At 45.2% G+C, this 16,355-nt stretch overlaps 1 protein-coding gene across 3 annotated transcripts in view; it reads right to left on the reverse strand.

Annotated features, from left to right (window-relative positions):
• Window positions 1-16,355, reverse strand: part of RFX4 (regulatory factor X4) — a 208,174-nt gene that overhangs the window by 115,707 nt on the left and 76,112 nt on the right. For all 3 annotated transcript variants that reach the window (XM_006170358.2, XM_006170357.3, XM_006170356.3), the window contains exon 4: window positions 4,290-4,413. In XM_006170358.2, the coding sequence (XP_006170420.1) occupies window positions 4,290-4,413 (124 nt within the window). The remainder of the gene's footprint in view (window positions 1-4,289; window positions 4,414-16,355) is intronic.

Below are 16,355 nucleotides of genomic sequence, written 5' to 3' on the forward strand. Positions count from 1 at the left end.
GGCTAATCATAGTTCGAGTCTTAGACCTGGCAGCTTGCTTTCTCCTTCCACACATCCCCCTTCTTTTCTCTTTGGAGAACATGTGTGCCCTATAGCAAATGAAAATAACAACAATTGATAAAATTACATAAGTAATTCCTTAAGAAAAAGAAAGCGGGGAAAGGAAATGCAGGAGGTGGGATAGAGTGGGGCCAGTTCTCAACAACGATTTCCTCCGTTGGTGGAATAGTCCAAAAATGCTCTCGTAGGCACGGTCTCCTGCTGCAGGATGATTCTGGTCTAAAGCTCCAGCAGTGGGAGTGCAGAACAGGTCCAGGACTCTGTGATGGGTGAGCTTTTATTACGTCACCAACAGCAGAAGCACAGGACCAGTTTGGCCAGAAGCTTCAGCACTCCCTATCGTTCCTCAGTGAATTCCGGGAACCGAAGTCATATGTCTCTAGCCGCCACGCTTATGGAGCCAGTGCAGACTTAGAAAGAGGACTTAGGTTCCCGGTCTTGCAGCGAAGCGGTTGTTGCCATCGACTTCATCAAGAACAGAAGGCCCGCCCGCCCTGGGCAATGGCTTCGGTGATGACGTCTCACCACAGCCCACCGACGAGCTGGGTGGGAACGAATACCAATGTCTTTTTTCTCTGCATACTTAGCTGAAATATTGAACCTCGCCTGCTCTGAGTTAAAAGTTCATAGATAAATCGTAAGTTTGGATGGACATACTCAGAGGAAGACTGTCCACAATCACCGCAAGTTTTCGCAGAACAATTAGTCCCTTTCTCTCAAGGAGAGGGCAGCTGCAGCCTGCTGAGCCTTCGGGAAGGGCAAATGTGTCTGGGATTTCAATTCAGCAGGCTCAGCGTGGAAACCCTCGGCGGGCGCCTCTGTGCTCTGTGGCTGGAAGGACCGCTCCAATTCCCGGTGCGTTTGAAATCAGCAGCAAGGTGACTGCAAAGAGCATTTGCATTTCTCCTTTTAATACCATTAGAATATTTCCTTGCTTTTTGGACTGAAGAAAAGACAGAGTTTAGGTGTTTTTTGTTTGTTTTGTTTGTTTTTTGGAGAGGTTTGTGCCAAAGGGCATGTGCGCTCACTAGACAGAGAGACAGAGAGACAGAAGGCAAGAAATCATCCCCCAGGGGGATGGCCATGCCACAATCACTTCTCCTCCATTTTCCTTTCAGGATCTTGGGCACACACGCACACGTGCCCAGCATGAGTTTAAGTCACCGGGTCCGGGACTCAAACCGCGGTTGACTACATGGGAAATCCAGCAGCATAGCCATTACGCTAACTGCTGATCTCAGGTGTTTTTTTGTTTGTTTGTTTGTTTGTTTGTTTTTAAATGACTATTTTGGAAGCAGTCATCACCGTAATTCTCCTTAGGGAGGAAGTTTATTGTTCGGAAAAATATTTCGAAAGGCCATTTGGGATAAGTCAGATGTTGATATGGGTGCAGATGTCAGTAGAAACCAAGGATCCAAGGAAAGAGGACATTCGGTGGGAACTGTCACAGAAAGGAGGGGAGAGAAGGACGAGGGATGAAGGGAGGTGGAAGAGAGGAAGCGGAGACCGCGGAGTGGAAAAGGCCTGCCTCTGGCAGGGAGCAGGCAGGGAAGGGCAGGAAGCCTCCACTGCAGTGGGGAGTCCGAGAAGCATTTTGAGATGGAGGATGTCTGTCCCATAGGACCCTGTTTGGGTGTAAACCCCTCCCGTAAACTTTAGTCTACTAGGATCACGGACTTTCTGTGGGCTGTCTTGTGAAAAGTGAAGAGGATGCTGAGTTTCTCCTTGGCTTACCGTGCACTGAAACGGGGCTCTGTGACAGAACTCTGTGATGATGGAAATGTTCCATTCTGCAGGGTCCAATATGGTAGCCTCTCATCATGTGGTTAGTGAGGGTCCAAAGTGAACTGGGTTTTAATTTGGTTTAACGTTATATTAAATAGCCATATGCAAGAACACAGGGGGAGAGAGAGGTGGCATGTGCAAAAGGAAGAGTTCTAAGTCAGGGTGACACTGAGAATGCAGCCACCTTGGGATATGCAGAAATCCTGGGGCAGACTTGCGATTTTAAATGGAAATAGAATTGGGGTGCTAAAGGGGTTGGGCAGACTTGATTTTACCTAGATTATCAGGTTAAGGAAACCCCAAACTGAGAAAAAAAAATCCTTACACAGACAAATAGAAAGTTTCTAAAAATGGTGAGGGTTTTTGCTTGCTTGCTCGCTTGAAGCAAAAACACAAACAGTTCTTTGTGTCTGCAAATCTCACAGAAAATGCAAAACAACCAAGATGGCAGCAGCTCAGGGTAGGTGCTTAATAAATACCTGCGTTGCTGGGTGACTGAGTAACCCCAGCATCATCTCCCTTGACCCTTACAATAGCAGCAGCTAAGGCTCAGAGACGTTAGATGGGAAGTCCAGGAAAGTCAGGATTCCTGGTCTTCTGGTGTACCCAGTCTGTCCCTCCACCTGTCTCTGCCCTGGTCAAGGCAAGGGAGTGTGTAAACATGAGTGAATATTCCAGGACCACAGACATCTGACAAAGCTCTGGTATGCCACACATTCATGGGGTGCTGATGGGCCATAGTCTCGCTCCTTCGACTGGGAATCCCTCTGTGGTAGAGCCCATTCTACTGGGTTATCTGAAAAGTCATGATGCATTTTTGCATAGAAAAACACGTCATGACTTTCCGATGACCCGTAGACCCCTCTCCAGACCCCCATTCCCACTGCCTAGACACATAGCCAGCTTAAGCCAACACTGAGGGACTGAAGGAAAGAATGAACGAGATAACGAAGGTGGTTTCTCCACTGACATTAATGTTGTTGTTGTTGTTTACTCTGAAGAAACAGCATTAATGCACCATAAAGACATTACTCCCCGCCTAAGTCCCTGTGGAACATCTTCCCACATCATGAACGGAGCCAATTCTCAACCACTCCAGTTGTGGACTCTCCAGGGTTGGCTCAGGCCTGACACTGCTCTTCAGGATTTTTTTTTTTTTTTTTTCCTGCCATGGGTTTTGTGGTGCAGTTTCAAAAAAAAACTGATGGTTTATGTGCTGCAGTTCCAAAATGGGAATTCCTGAAACTTACACCCTGAACTCGTTCTGCCATTCCAGTCCTTGGTATGCCTAAACTCCAAAAACTAGAGAAAAACAGTCGTACGGAACAAGTCTACCTGCTTTTCTTTGTTAGCAGATGCATTAAAAAAAAAATCATACATAGTAAAAAGAAGCTAATAAAATGAGAAAGAGTGGAGATGCATCGACTCAAGTTAAATTGGGTCTTTCTTGGTGTAAAATCTAGATTTTTAAGGCATCAAATAAATAAATGATCAGTCTTAAAGAATGCTCCAACAATATTCCTTAGCCTATGACACAGGAATGGTCAGTGCTAACAATGGCTTCGTGGACACAGACCCAAGTGTGAAATACATTTTATCATAAGATGAACTGAGAACAGTCAGGCTTGTGAAGATACTACAAAAAAGGAGCACTCCCAGCCGAGACCTCCAAAATTTCTGACGTGACGATTCAGGACCACTTGTCAGTTTCTCCCAGGATTCCCATTACTAAGTCAATCAGCTGGCCTGTCCCACCTACTGACATGGAGACAGCACCTTGTACCTGCAATCACGGCCTCTCAAGGAAGTTACTCTGCGCAAATTAAGAACTGAGGAAATTCAAGGGGGATACTCACTTTTTACTTTATACCATGCCTGGATTGTTTCAAACTTTTACAACAAAGTAATACTAAGTGCTTGGGTAATGCAGTCAACTCTCGGTATCCAAGGGGGATGGATTGCAGGACTCCCTGTGGATACTAAATCCACACGTGCTCAAGTCTCTTATATAAAAGGGTGTGGTATTTGTATTTAACCTACATGCATCCCACTGAATACTTTAACTCATCTCTATATTACTTATATTACCTAACTAAAGGTAAGTGCTATGTAAATAGTTGTTGTATTGTATTTTTTTTAGGGAAAAGTGACAAAAAAAAAAAAAAAAGTCCTTCCAGAGGGAATCATCATCAACCTAACAGCAACAGTGCAACATTTTCTATCCCCAGTTATTGAATCTGCTGATACTGAATCTACAGATGCAGAGGACCAATTATATTTTCTATTGGTATTTGACTCAGTATTACTTTGCTAATTGCTTAAATGTTTTACAGCAAAATTGCCAAAATACTTTACTAATTAAAAGAACAACTTTAAAAAATGTGCATCCGTGACTTCAACTGGTGGTTGTTGGGGGCTAGGGAGCCTGGCGAGGCTGAACTCACCTTCCCAAAGCTAGCAGCGTTGACAGGTTGGGTGTCGTTCTTCTCACAGAAATCTAGGTAGTGCATGTAGAGGGCGCTGCGGGGAATGCAGACCCCTTCTGCGATCTCGTAGTTCTCCTCCAGCCTAGGGAAATAGACGTTGGATCAGCAAAAGATGCGCTACCTGCCCCAACGGACAGGGGCTTGCTCTTTTTAGCTTTTCTTTGGAGCTGGTAGACCTTAGAAATAATTCTCTTCCTGTGAACACAAGGGGAAACTGGCCCAAGAAGACAAAGTAAGCTGCCCAAGATCGTGTACGGAGTTAGTAGACCAGCAGGATCAGATTCCTGACCCCTTTGGGTTATGACCCAGTTCACTTTTCCAGTCCAGATTCAAAGGCCCTCTTCTCTGGTCTGGCAGTGAGAATCAGGTGCCCCTAAACTCCAGAACTATACAGGGTCTTAGGGATACCCCACTCAGCCAGGCTTCAAGGCTTTCTAGTTATGACTCAAAAATTCAGAAGTCACAAAGAAAAAAATGAATAAAATCAACCAAGTAAAAATATAATACTGTCTGCATAGCAAAACAAAATAATTCTATCATAATTAAAATTAAAATGACAATCTGGGGAAACAATACCTGCAATTCGTGTGATAGACAAAGCAAATTTCCCTAGCATATAAAGAGCTTTTATAAATCAAGAAGAAAAATAACCCGTTTTTTAATGTATAAAGAAAGGAGTTCACTCAAAAAGAAATACAAATGGTTTGGGACCAGCAGTTAGCATAATGGCTATGTTGCTGGACTCCCACGTAGTCGACCGTGGTTCGCGTCCTGGACTTGGTGGCTTAAACTCACGCCAGGCGCGTGTGCATGCGTGCCCAAGATCCCGAGAAGAGAATGGAGAAGGGATTGCAGCATGGCCATCCCCCCTGGGGGGTGATTTCTCGCTTTCTGTCTGTCTCTTTCTGTCTGTCTGGCGAGCATACATGCCCTATAGCAAAAACCTCTCCAAAAAAAAAGAAAAAGAAAAAAAAAGAGAAATATAAATGGTTTATAAATACCTGTAAAACTGCATACCTACACTCCTAACAGAAATGCACAATTAAAACCATACTGAAATACTACATTTAACCTATCAGACTGATGAAGAACATAAACACTGATAACATATTATATTGGTAAGGATGTGGGCAAACAAGTACAATTTTGCATTTCTGATGTACCGAGAAGCTGACAGAACCATTGCCAGAGCAATCTGACAATGTAAAAGTGCTCATACCCTCTGAGCCAGCATCTGACTATGTGAAATTCATCCACAAATAGACACATGTACTGGAAAGCAGCATGGGCTGATAGAACTGTCGCAGTTGAAGACTAAGTAAATACGCATGTGAAAGGCAATGAGATATAAAATAATTTCTGAAGGATGCTACACTGAAGAGGAGAAAGCAAGGTGGAAAAAGTAAACGAAGTGTTCCACTATGCAAATACAAAAGTGGGGAGACTATATGTACATATTATATTTTATATATATATAATACTGAACAGATATGCAACAGGAGGAAGCGGGTGACAAAGGAATGGAATTTAAACACTTCACTGTACAAAGGCTAGCAGGTGGCGTGGTGGTTAAAGTACTAGACTCCCATGTGGCCAATTGTGGTTTGAGTCCCAGACATGACGACTTGCATTCTCATCTTCCCTCTCTCTCTCACTCTCCATCTCTCTCTGGTGAGTGCATGTGCCCTATTGCAAATTTAAAATAGTAATAATAATAAATAAATAAAATTAAAATTAATCATTCTTTTTTTTTTAAAAAAAAGACTTCATTGTACTATATTTTTCAAACATTAAAGAAAATAAATTTGCCAGAGTGCAAATTCACTCACTGGAGAGAGACAGAGAGAGGGGAAAAGAGGAATGGTCATGCTGAAATCCCTTCTTCTCCGTCTCTTCCTCCTTCCAGGATTTTGGGCACATACACACAGGTGTCCACTGTGTTTCTCAAGCTGCCAGGTCTAGGACTCGAACTGTGCGGTTAATCATGTGGGATTCAGCTGCCTTAACCACCGCATGAATTGGGCTGGCCCAATTCTCAAATATTTAAAACTTTACTATAGAAATTTTTTTCTGCCCACATCCAACCACGCAGATGACCAGGTGAGATTTGGCTCCTCAACTTCTAAGTCACAGAGCTGGCCCATCTAGTTTTGTTCTGTTTTGAATTCTTTATCCTGAACATCAGGACTCAGGCATCCGAGTGAATTCTGCCTCTGTTGCTATGGACAAGCTAGAAGGTTAAACACCTCTTCTAACAAAACAGGTCCAACCTGGGACAACTGGGAAACTGTCCTCGGGTCCTGGCCTTTGAAGCTTTGGACATATATTGCTTAATAAATTCACCAATGGAAACGAGTCTCCTGTGGTCATCTCCTTTGATTATAGGAAACAGCCCAAAGTCACTGGCAGCCAATTTTGGGGGATACATTCTAGAATTACCCTTTTCTCTAAAACATGGGAGGGGATGCTAAAAAATAAGGCACAATTCTCAAGCAAAGAAATAGATGTCTTCAAGCAGCTTTAGGCTCTCTTTGAGAGCACTTGCCAAAGAAGTGGCCCGGCGCTGTTGTAACAAAGTGGAATGAGGACACAGCCACCCGAGGTGCCCACTGGCTAGGGCACTGCTCATTCAGCACATTCCAACATGTGACTGAGAAAGAAAACCAGTTCAGTCACTTCACATTCACACCCCACGGATGACTACAACCTAGGGACACTCAGATTGGTGACGGAGCCTGGTGCTGAACGGTCCTAACTCATCTTGTCCACTCCCTCCTCTTCGGGGAAGGGGAACTCTGTGTAATTTCTGATGGTTTTTTAGAAATGTTCCAGAAAACAGCTATGTCATCCTTTCTGGGTGACCCAGTTTCTGAAGCTGGGATGGTGTTTGAGTCACTTCTGCATTCTCGTAGTTCCGCATATTCTTTGGCACACAGTAGGTGCTCAATAACTGATAGATACATTATTTAGTCATTTATTTATTCAACAAATGTTTATTGATCTCGCATCACCTGCCACGTGCTAGAGATTTCATGGTGGGCAAGATGGTATAGTATGTTTGTATACAGTGAACAGATTAATAATGGTAGACAGATGGTTAAAATGCAGGTAATTTTATTTTTTTTGAAAGATTTTTGGTATACGGAGGGTACACTCTTTGGAGAGAAAGAGAAAGAGAGATAGAAAGTGAGAAATCCCCATCAGGGCAGATGGCCACGTTGTAATACCTTCTCCTCCATTCTCCTCTTGGGATTTTCAGCATGTGTGCACATGCGCCCAGTGTGAGTTTTAAGTCACTGGGTCTGAGACTCGAACTGCGGTCATCTATGTGGGAGTCCAATGCCTTAACTACTACACTCCCTGCTGGTCTCTATGTGGGTAATCTTTCATTCAACAAATAGTGACTGAGTGCCAGGCAGTGTTCTAGACATGAAGCAAACAGTGATGAATGAAGCCAAGTGCCTGTCCTGCCAGGGCTTGTATTCTAGTGTATGTGTACCCAGCATCATAAACTGGAACTCTAGCTGTGTTCCTATGGGAAAATAGTTTCAGAGAGAGAATAGGTCCTTGGCGCTGTCCTAAACTTCAGGTCCGGTCTGAATAAAAATCAGCCTGTGAGGTTAGCCTGGACCCCTAACCTTTCTCGGCATTGTTTCTACTTAAATGTGAGGTCAGAGGTTCTAGTAACTGGCTCACACGTCACTTGTAGGGCCATCTGAATAAGACAGCATCCACACACTGGGGTCTCACAGGCATGCTTTGTTTGGCCTTAATCGTGTTGGTCCAACTTTTAAAATTCAGGACATTTCACATAAGAATCTGGATCTGGCTTCTTTTGAAAAGTGGAGCTCTGGCAAAGCTGAACCATATTCCCGCACGAAACAATTGGCCAGAGTTCCATGTGCCCCGGAGGTGGCCAGAGCCCTCGCTCCTCCCTCTTTTTCTTACACCCCCATCTGCTTTCTGTTTCTCGTCTGGCGCTTGTGTTGGCACAAGGCACACTCTGTGTCCCAGTTCAATTTTGCAGTCTACTTGGGGGAGAAACAGGAACCTTCAGTGCTATAAGCCCCTGACCATGGAGCAGCAGAAGGGGAAGAGATCCGCGTGCAGATGACAGGCGATAACTCAGGTTTCATGGACTTCTTGGGGCTGGAGTTTGTAATGACAGACACTGGCATCAGCTAGTGCCAGCTGAGCTCTTGCTGGGTGCCGGGCTGAGCTCTTGCTGGGTGCCGGGCATTAGGTCCTCACAGTAGCCTTCTGAGGCAGGTCTTACGCCTACTGTTCAGATTAGGAAACTGAGACACAGAGAGTGGAACTCATTTGCTTATGGTCATGCGACTAGTAAGTAGGAGAGCCTGTCTCACTCCAAACCGTGGGAGATGGAGGTAGGGCCAAGCAAGAGGAACAGCAAGAATGGAGGCTGGAGACAGCGCTCTGAGTGGAGAGTGCTGCTCGTGAGGTGTCTGAAAAGAAAGAACCTTGGGAGTGTGCAGAGACTCTGAAGCCACAAAGGAATACGGCTTGGCATAAGAATTTCAATGACCCCTGGAGTGGGAGCTACTGTTAAAATGTCATCTTCAGAAGAAGGCAGTGGTGTGGTACTCAGAATTGAAAAAATGAAGACTCAGAAGCAGGAAGACCCAAGCCTTTCTAGGAGGCTATAAGACTAATAATAATCTCATCAACAGGGCCAGCAGGTGGCATGGGGGCTCAGGTACTGGATTCTACATGGATGACTGCACAGTTTGAGTCCCAGACTTACAGCTTGAGAATCACGCCAGGTGTGTGAATGTGCATGCCCAAAGTCCTGAGAGAAGGGACCGAGCGAAGTGATTTCTCACTTTCTCTCTCTCTCTCCCCCTCTTTTTCTCTTTCTCCAGCGAGTGCACATGCCCTATAGCAAACTGAAAATAATAATACATTAAAAAAAATTAAAGTAATCTCATCAATAAAAACAATAACTAAAACTTTCATTTAAAGCTTACTATGTTCCACTTGCCAGTAATGGATTGGAAGTAGAAAAGAATGTTAAAAATAAACAACAGAAAACCTCAAGTCTCATAGATTTCATCTTAGAATGCAGGGAGTTCCGTTCAGCAATTTCCTTCCACCGGTTGGGCTTCCTCACCTCAGACCATTGTACTGTGGGACGTTTTCCAGTCTAATGCATACACGTGAACAACGTGAGCTGCTGGAACTTTGCGTACAAGCTGTGGGGAGGAGCAAAGTGTCCCTTTTTTACCTATTTTTGCGAATCATTTCCTAAAACTTATTTTGGCCAGAAAAATCCATGGACAGGTTGACAGATTCAATAGATGTGCATTTCAAACCATTCAGAATTCATCATATATGTGACCCTTTACAACGAGAGAGGAACAACTAGGTCTTCCTAAGCACGGGAGTGGCGTGACCAGTTTAATTTTTGGAAAGAAAACTATGCCTCCGTGGTGGGTAGAAGGTGGATCGGCAAGACCTGGCATATCGTGACTGATGAACTCATATTTGTTGAATGACAAGGAACAAATGAGACCAGTTCGGAGCTACTACACTAGCTTAGGCAAGCAATGATGGCGCATGCGTTAAAGTACTGGCCATGGGGCGGAGGTAGCATTTAGGGCAAGGGTCTCATGATGACAGATGTGAGGAGGGCGGGGACAACCAGGGCAAGCACTCAGGCTCTTTACTGGGCTGAGTGGATGGATGAGGGCTCCGTTGTTCATGATTAGAAATGCAGAAGAAGAAATGTAATACGTTGCAAAGATATATGTGATTCAATGTAATATAAACAAGACTATGATAATCATAAAAAACAATTTTTACAAATAATTTTGAAAAGGTGTAGGAGAAGGGATGAAGGAGCCTTCCAGGGTGCAGAAAAGCTTCTCTTTCATGACCTGGGTGGTGAGTTCAGGGGTGTTTTATTTCATAATAACGCGCTGATCTGTGCATCTTTCCACAAATATTTACATTTCCATAAAAATGTTATTTAAAACACGGAAAAAATAAATGAAATAAAATGCAGTTCAAAAGAAAGAAAGAAAGAAAGAAAGAAAGAAAGAAAGAAAGAAAGAAAGAAAGAAAGAAAGAAAGGAAGAAAATGCAGAAGCAGGGGCGAGTTGGGGGTGACAATGCATCCAAAAGTGGCGTTAAAAGACACGCGTGGGCCAGCCAGAGGCACAATGGTTAAGGAGGCTGGATCCCACAGGCCAACTGTGTGTTTTGCGTCTTAGACCCGGTAGCTTCAAAAACACACTGAATGCACGTGTGTGCATGCTCAAAACATCAGAAGGAGGGAGAAGGGATTGCAGCCATGGACAAATTCAATAGATATGCATTTCAAACCACTCAGAATTCATCATAAAATAACATTTGTAGACCATGCCCCACGAGGGGAGGGGCGGGGGTGCTTTCTTAATTTTTTTCTCTCTCTCTTTGTCTCTCTCTGACAAGTGTACGTGTCCTCTGGCAAATTTTTAAAAAGGAAAAGAAAAAGAAAAAAAGAACACAGGTGTTTGTCGTTCCCATAGCTCAGTAGTTAAAGAGCTGGATCTCACGTAGGCGAACACATTCTGAATCTGGGCCCTTGTGGCTTGAGAAATGTGCTAGGTGCATGTGCGTGTGCATGCCCAGCTTCCTGACAGGAGAAAGGAATGGAGAAAAAGGGTTGTGGCACGACCACACATCAGGGATGCGCTCTCTCTCTCTCTTTGGTGAGCGTACATGCTGTCTGCCATTTAAAGAAAGAAAGAAAGAGAGAGAGAGAGAGAGAGAGAGAGAGAGAGAGAGAGAGAGAGAGAGAGAGAGAGAGAGAGAGAGAGAGAGAGAGAGAGAGAGAGAGAGAGAGAGAGAGAGAGAGAGAGAGAGAGAGAGAGAGAGAGAGAGAGAGAGAGAGAGAGAGAGAGAGAGAGAGAGAGAGAGAGAGAGAGAGAGAGAGAGAGAGAGAGAGAGAGAGAGAGAGAGAGAGAGAGAGAGAGAGAGAGAGAGAGAGAGAGAGAGAGAGAGAGAGAGAAAGAAAGGAAGGAAGGAAGGAAGGAAGAAAGGGAGAGAGAGAGAACACGGTCTCCAGGGAAATTTCTGACTCCTTCACTCATTAGTTACTTTACTCACGCTCCTCATGCCTCAGTTTCTATGTGGAGCTTTTGTCGCTTGTGAGCTCACTACATCTGGCCAAGAGGTCGAGGTTAAAATATAAGAGTGGAGGCCAGCAAGTGGCATAGTGGTTAAGGCACTAGACTCTTACATGTTCGACAGTGGTTTGAGTCCCAGATCCAGTGGCTTGAAATTCACACCAGGTGTGTGTGCATGTGTGCCCCAAATTTTGAGAAGGGTGTGAAGGAGGAGGGATCGCAGCATGGCCATCGCCCCTGAGGAGTGATTTCTCACTTTCTTTCTCTCTCCACACTTGTGGTAAGCACACACGCCCTAAAGCAAACATCTCTCCCCTCAAAAAAAAAAAAAAAGAATAAAATTTGAAATTGTAGTTAAAATACTTCACATTAAATGAAGTCATAGCAGCAATCAGCTATTCCAATCAGATGGTGTAAGTCACAGTTCACACAGCTGAGCTAATGAAGCAGTCACCTGTCAAAGGCCGGAGCCTCCTAAATCACATTTTGTTTCTCTTACTGGAGCGTCTGGGCCTCGGAGTATCGGGGTGGCTTATGACTATGAAGCATTTCAATAAGCTCGGTGAACAAACAGGCCTAATTGGCATGGAAGGGCATCTTTGATGCTTGAGGGATTTCTACAGGAATGGCATCAGGATACCTTTCCCTGATCCCCCTCACAAAATCCGGAGGGTCTGTGTGTGTACCCAAGTTGCTAATTGGAACGTCCGCTCCCCTGAACAAGGCATGGCAGGAAGAAAGGCGGTTAATTATTTCGCTTCATATCTGATGAAATTTTCCTTTTTCCTCCTCTCCTTTAGAGGACATCATTAGTCTGACATGGTGAACAATGTGCCATTATACCTGGATCTTTTTTTAATGATCATAAAAAAAAAATGCCCACTTCTTCCATTTTCTTAGTGTCTATTTAACAACTTGATCATATTTGAATTGAGCCGAACCTATTATGGAGAGATAATGAACTCGGGCTGCTGGCTAACATGAGTCATTATCTGAGGTGTACATTCTGAAGACGGCTGCCTTACCGGCTTTCTGCACGCGGCCTCCCCTGGCGCGGAGGAAGCTTTGTATCAGCACTTTACAATGAAGGGCCATGTTCCGGCACCTGCTGTAACCCTCTGCTCTTGTGTGAAGCCTAGATTCCTTACAGGTGGGCTGTTGGCTCAAAGTGCCCACTTCTCAAGTTCTTGAAGACATATCCAAAACAAACTTTTATTTTACTGAAAGAAAAGACAATGGAGGCCAGCCAGGTGGCATGGTGGCTAAGACAGCTGGCTCCCACACAGGTGGCTGAGCAGTTCAAGTCCTGGACCGGGTGGCACTTTGGGGTGTGTGTTTTTATGTGTGCCTAAAATCCCAAGAGGAGAATGGAGAAGAGATTGTGGTGTGGCCATTCCCCTAGGGGTGATTTCTCACTTTCTTTCTCTCTCTCTTTTTGTCTCTCTCTGGCTAGTGCACACACCCTATAGTAAAAATTATATATAATATAATAACTTACCACTGTAGTTATCTCAGAAATCTGAGACTGTAAAATATGTGGGAAAAACAAAACAAAAATGCAACTTGTTAAGCAATCACAGCAAGACTGTATGTATTTCAGAGCCAGCAAGTGGCATGGTGGTTAAGGCACTGGACTCCCATATGGTTGATCATAGTTCAAGGCCCAGACCTGGCAGCTTGCTGTCTCATTCTCTCTCTGGTGAGTGCATGTGCCCTATAGCAAATTAAACTAATAATAATAATGAATTTAATTTAATTTAATTATTCTTTGAAAAAAGACTGTAGTTGCAACCCTTCAGTATCTGCCCCTCGCTTTCCCATGCAGGTCCAGGTTCCTTCCCTCTGCAACCAAGCCCTCAGTTTTTGAGCTCTGACTACTTTTCCAGCCTTCTTCCGCCCTGCTCTCTGACACAGCCAACAGCACTGTTTACCACTCCTCAAACGCACCTTGCCATGACGCACCCTACACAAGTTCCAGGGTCTCCCTACCACAGGAGATGACCCCCTCCACCATGCTTCCCCTCCAGGGCTCAGTTCAGATTTCTCTTCCATGAGATGCTGTTTAATGCCCACCCAGCTCATCTGCTAATCACTTAGACATTTCTGCGTTCAAGCGCCCACTTGGTGTTCGTAGCGGCTTTCACTACCTCCACCAGAGGGGCGACGCTGTCTCTGGTGGGGGCCAGGGAGGTGAAGTGGCTTGTCCAAAGTCACTCAGCTGGGAAATGCCAGCTGTGGAGTATGAACTTGGGTATGGTGGCTCTAAGTGCTCACTGTGTGCTGGGGACTGCTACTCATTTGTCTGATCAATCAGCATATATTTATTGAGCACCTACTATGTGCCAGGCACTCAGGAACACAGTCACCAGCTAGAAGATCCAGCTCCGGCCCCTGCCTTGAAGAAGTGGACAGTTTACTACGAGGAAGACAGGAGCTAAGGAAATCCCCTCAAATAACGAATGAGCAGGGAATGGTGGATTTGGCTCACAGTGGTTCCGGTGAGTCCTAGGGCTGACTCTATGAAAGGCTCAAACAAAACAAAAGAAATGCATTTTTTTTTAAATGTCTGTTATCTGATATAACAGTTCAGCCCATGCTTTGCTGCAGGGCAGAGAGGCAGAACCAGGCTCAGGTGGACCCTGATATTCCTCCAGGACCTGGGCTGGCATGGCCTCCTCTTTGATGAGGTGCTCTCAGGAGTCAGGCATGTCTCCCACTTGGGTAGAGTGAGACTGTGACCTTCGGTTCTGTTTAGTCTTTGCCCTGGTTTCCTCCTATTCAAATACAGGTTAACAGTCCTGCCTATTCTACCAGGTTTTCCTGAGGACTAAATGAGTTTGCCAGGGACACCCGGTGACACCCCCTGACAGGCCTACACACCGCTGGCATCCGCTGAATCTGTAAGTGTGGCCCCTGCAGAGCCATGGCCTGAGTCAGGGATTCATCTCTGCCCTCGATGACCGCAGAGCAATCTCGCCCTTTCTCCTATGTTTAGTCTGGAACCCGCCAAGTCCATGTTCAGTGTTCCAGGAAGGTCTGGGCTGACCCAGGTTCTGGAACCCCTCTGCTCAGTTTTTGGTTATTCTAGTCCTCTTTTTTTTTTTTTTTTTAGACAAGAACCAGGCGGTGTTTAAAGTGGAGTCACAAGTTCTGTGCTGTGGTCAACGCTTCTGTCGGGGCCGGGAATTAGTAATTGGGAGCCCAGGGCTCTGGTGGCCCTGAACAGCAGCTGAGATGGCTCTGACACCATCCTCACCACCAGCCATCCCCTCCATCTTCCCTTTCCCTCTCCTCCCCTCTCCAGTCACTTCCACTTCACTCCACTATGACAAGTAGGGTACCACCTATGTGCCCCCTTGCAAATCTGTGGGAGTGTTTCTGTGTTGGTATCAAGAAACAGAATTGCGGGACCAGCAGTTAGTGTAATGGCTATGTCGCTGGACTCCCACGTAGTCGACCGCGGTTTGTGTCCCGGACCCGGTGGCTTAGAACTCACGCCGGGCACATGTGCATGTGTGCATGCCCAAGATCCTGAGAGGAGAATGGAGGAGAAGGGACTGTGGCATGGCCATCCCCCCTGGGGGGGGGATGATTTCTCGCTTTCTGTTTCTCTATCTGGCGAGTGCACATGCCCTATAGCAAAAAACCTCTCAAAACAAACAAACAAACAAAACAAAAAACAAAAACAACAACAAAAAAGAAATGGAATTGCTGGGTGTATACACTTAGTATGCTAATGGGTTTGGAAAACTGCCCATTTGAAGGGCTTTACCATTTTATAACTTTACCCACAGTGAAAACATTTTTTTTCTTTCTTTTTAAAGTAGGAACCCAGCTCTCCAAGCTAGCATTTCATTCTGTGAGACATTTATGGCCTTCGTCTTCTCCTATTAATCACCTCTCCCCATCTGTAGCTGAGGTCTTCCAGCAGGACACAGTGGCACCTGGCAGCATTAGCTAGCACCTCTAACTGCATCCCAAACATTCAGCCTCCTCTTCGGGAACCAGGTGACCTAACTCGTATTATAAAGCAAATAATGTCACATCACTGTTGAACAAAGCATCAAGTCAGAGACCCAGCCTCCGTGGTGCAGTCAGCAGCCAGCACCAGAGTGCAGCGCTGCAAGTCACGTGGCCAGCTGTGCGTCTGGATTCCTGGCCTGGCTGACCTGAAACATGCTGGGTGTGTGTGTGTTCACATTCAGGCATGCCCCACACCCTAACAAGCTGGAGCGCTGGGGAAGGGGACTGTGGTGTGATGAGGCTCTGTTGGGGGTGCTTCTCTGTCTCTCGTGTGTGCATACAAATGTTCTCTATCATGAATAAATGAAATAAACTTAAAAAATATTTTTTAAAGAGTCAAGTCAGAAATGGGAACAAAATATCAGGTACTGGTTACAGCCCATGAATCTGGTCTAGGAGCCATGATCTGACCCAAACTTTAACATGCTTCTTGGCACAGGGCCAAATCCAGCTTCCTACCTATGACCTCCAAGAACATTTGTTTTTTGTTTTTGCCATAGGATGCATGCACTCACCAGAGAGAGACAGAGAGGAAAAGTAGGAAATCACCCCCGAGGGATGGCCACACCATAATCTCTTCTCTTCCATTCTTCTCTTGGGATTTTGGGCATGCACGCAAATCTGCCCAGTGTGAATTTCAAGCCACGGTATCCGGGACTTGAATCATGGTCAGCCATGTGGGAATCTGGAGTGTTAGTTACCAAGCCACCTGCTGGCCCCTTCTCCAAGGGCATTTATTTTAACTTTATTTATTTATTTATTTATTTGTTTGTTTGTTTGTTTATTTATTGACCAGAGAAGGATAGAGGGAGGGAGGGAGGGAGGGAAGGAGGGGGAGAGAGAGAGAGAGAGAGAGAGAAAGCCGCCCGCT

This window comes from Tupaia chinensis, unplaced genomic scaffold (assembly GCF_000334495.1).
Source record: "Tupaia chinensis unplaced genomic scaffold, TupChi_1.0 Scaffold148234_1, whole genome shotgun sequence".
In the NCBI taxonomy this organism is placed as follows: domain Eukaryota; kingdom Metazoa; phylum Chordata; class Mammalia; order Scandentia; family Tupaiidae; genus Tupaia; species Tupaia belangeri.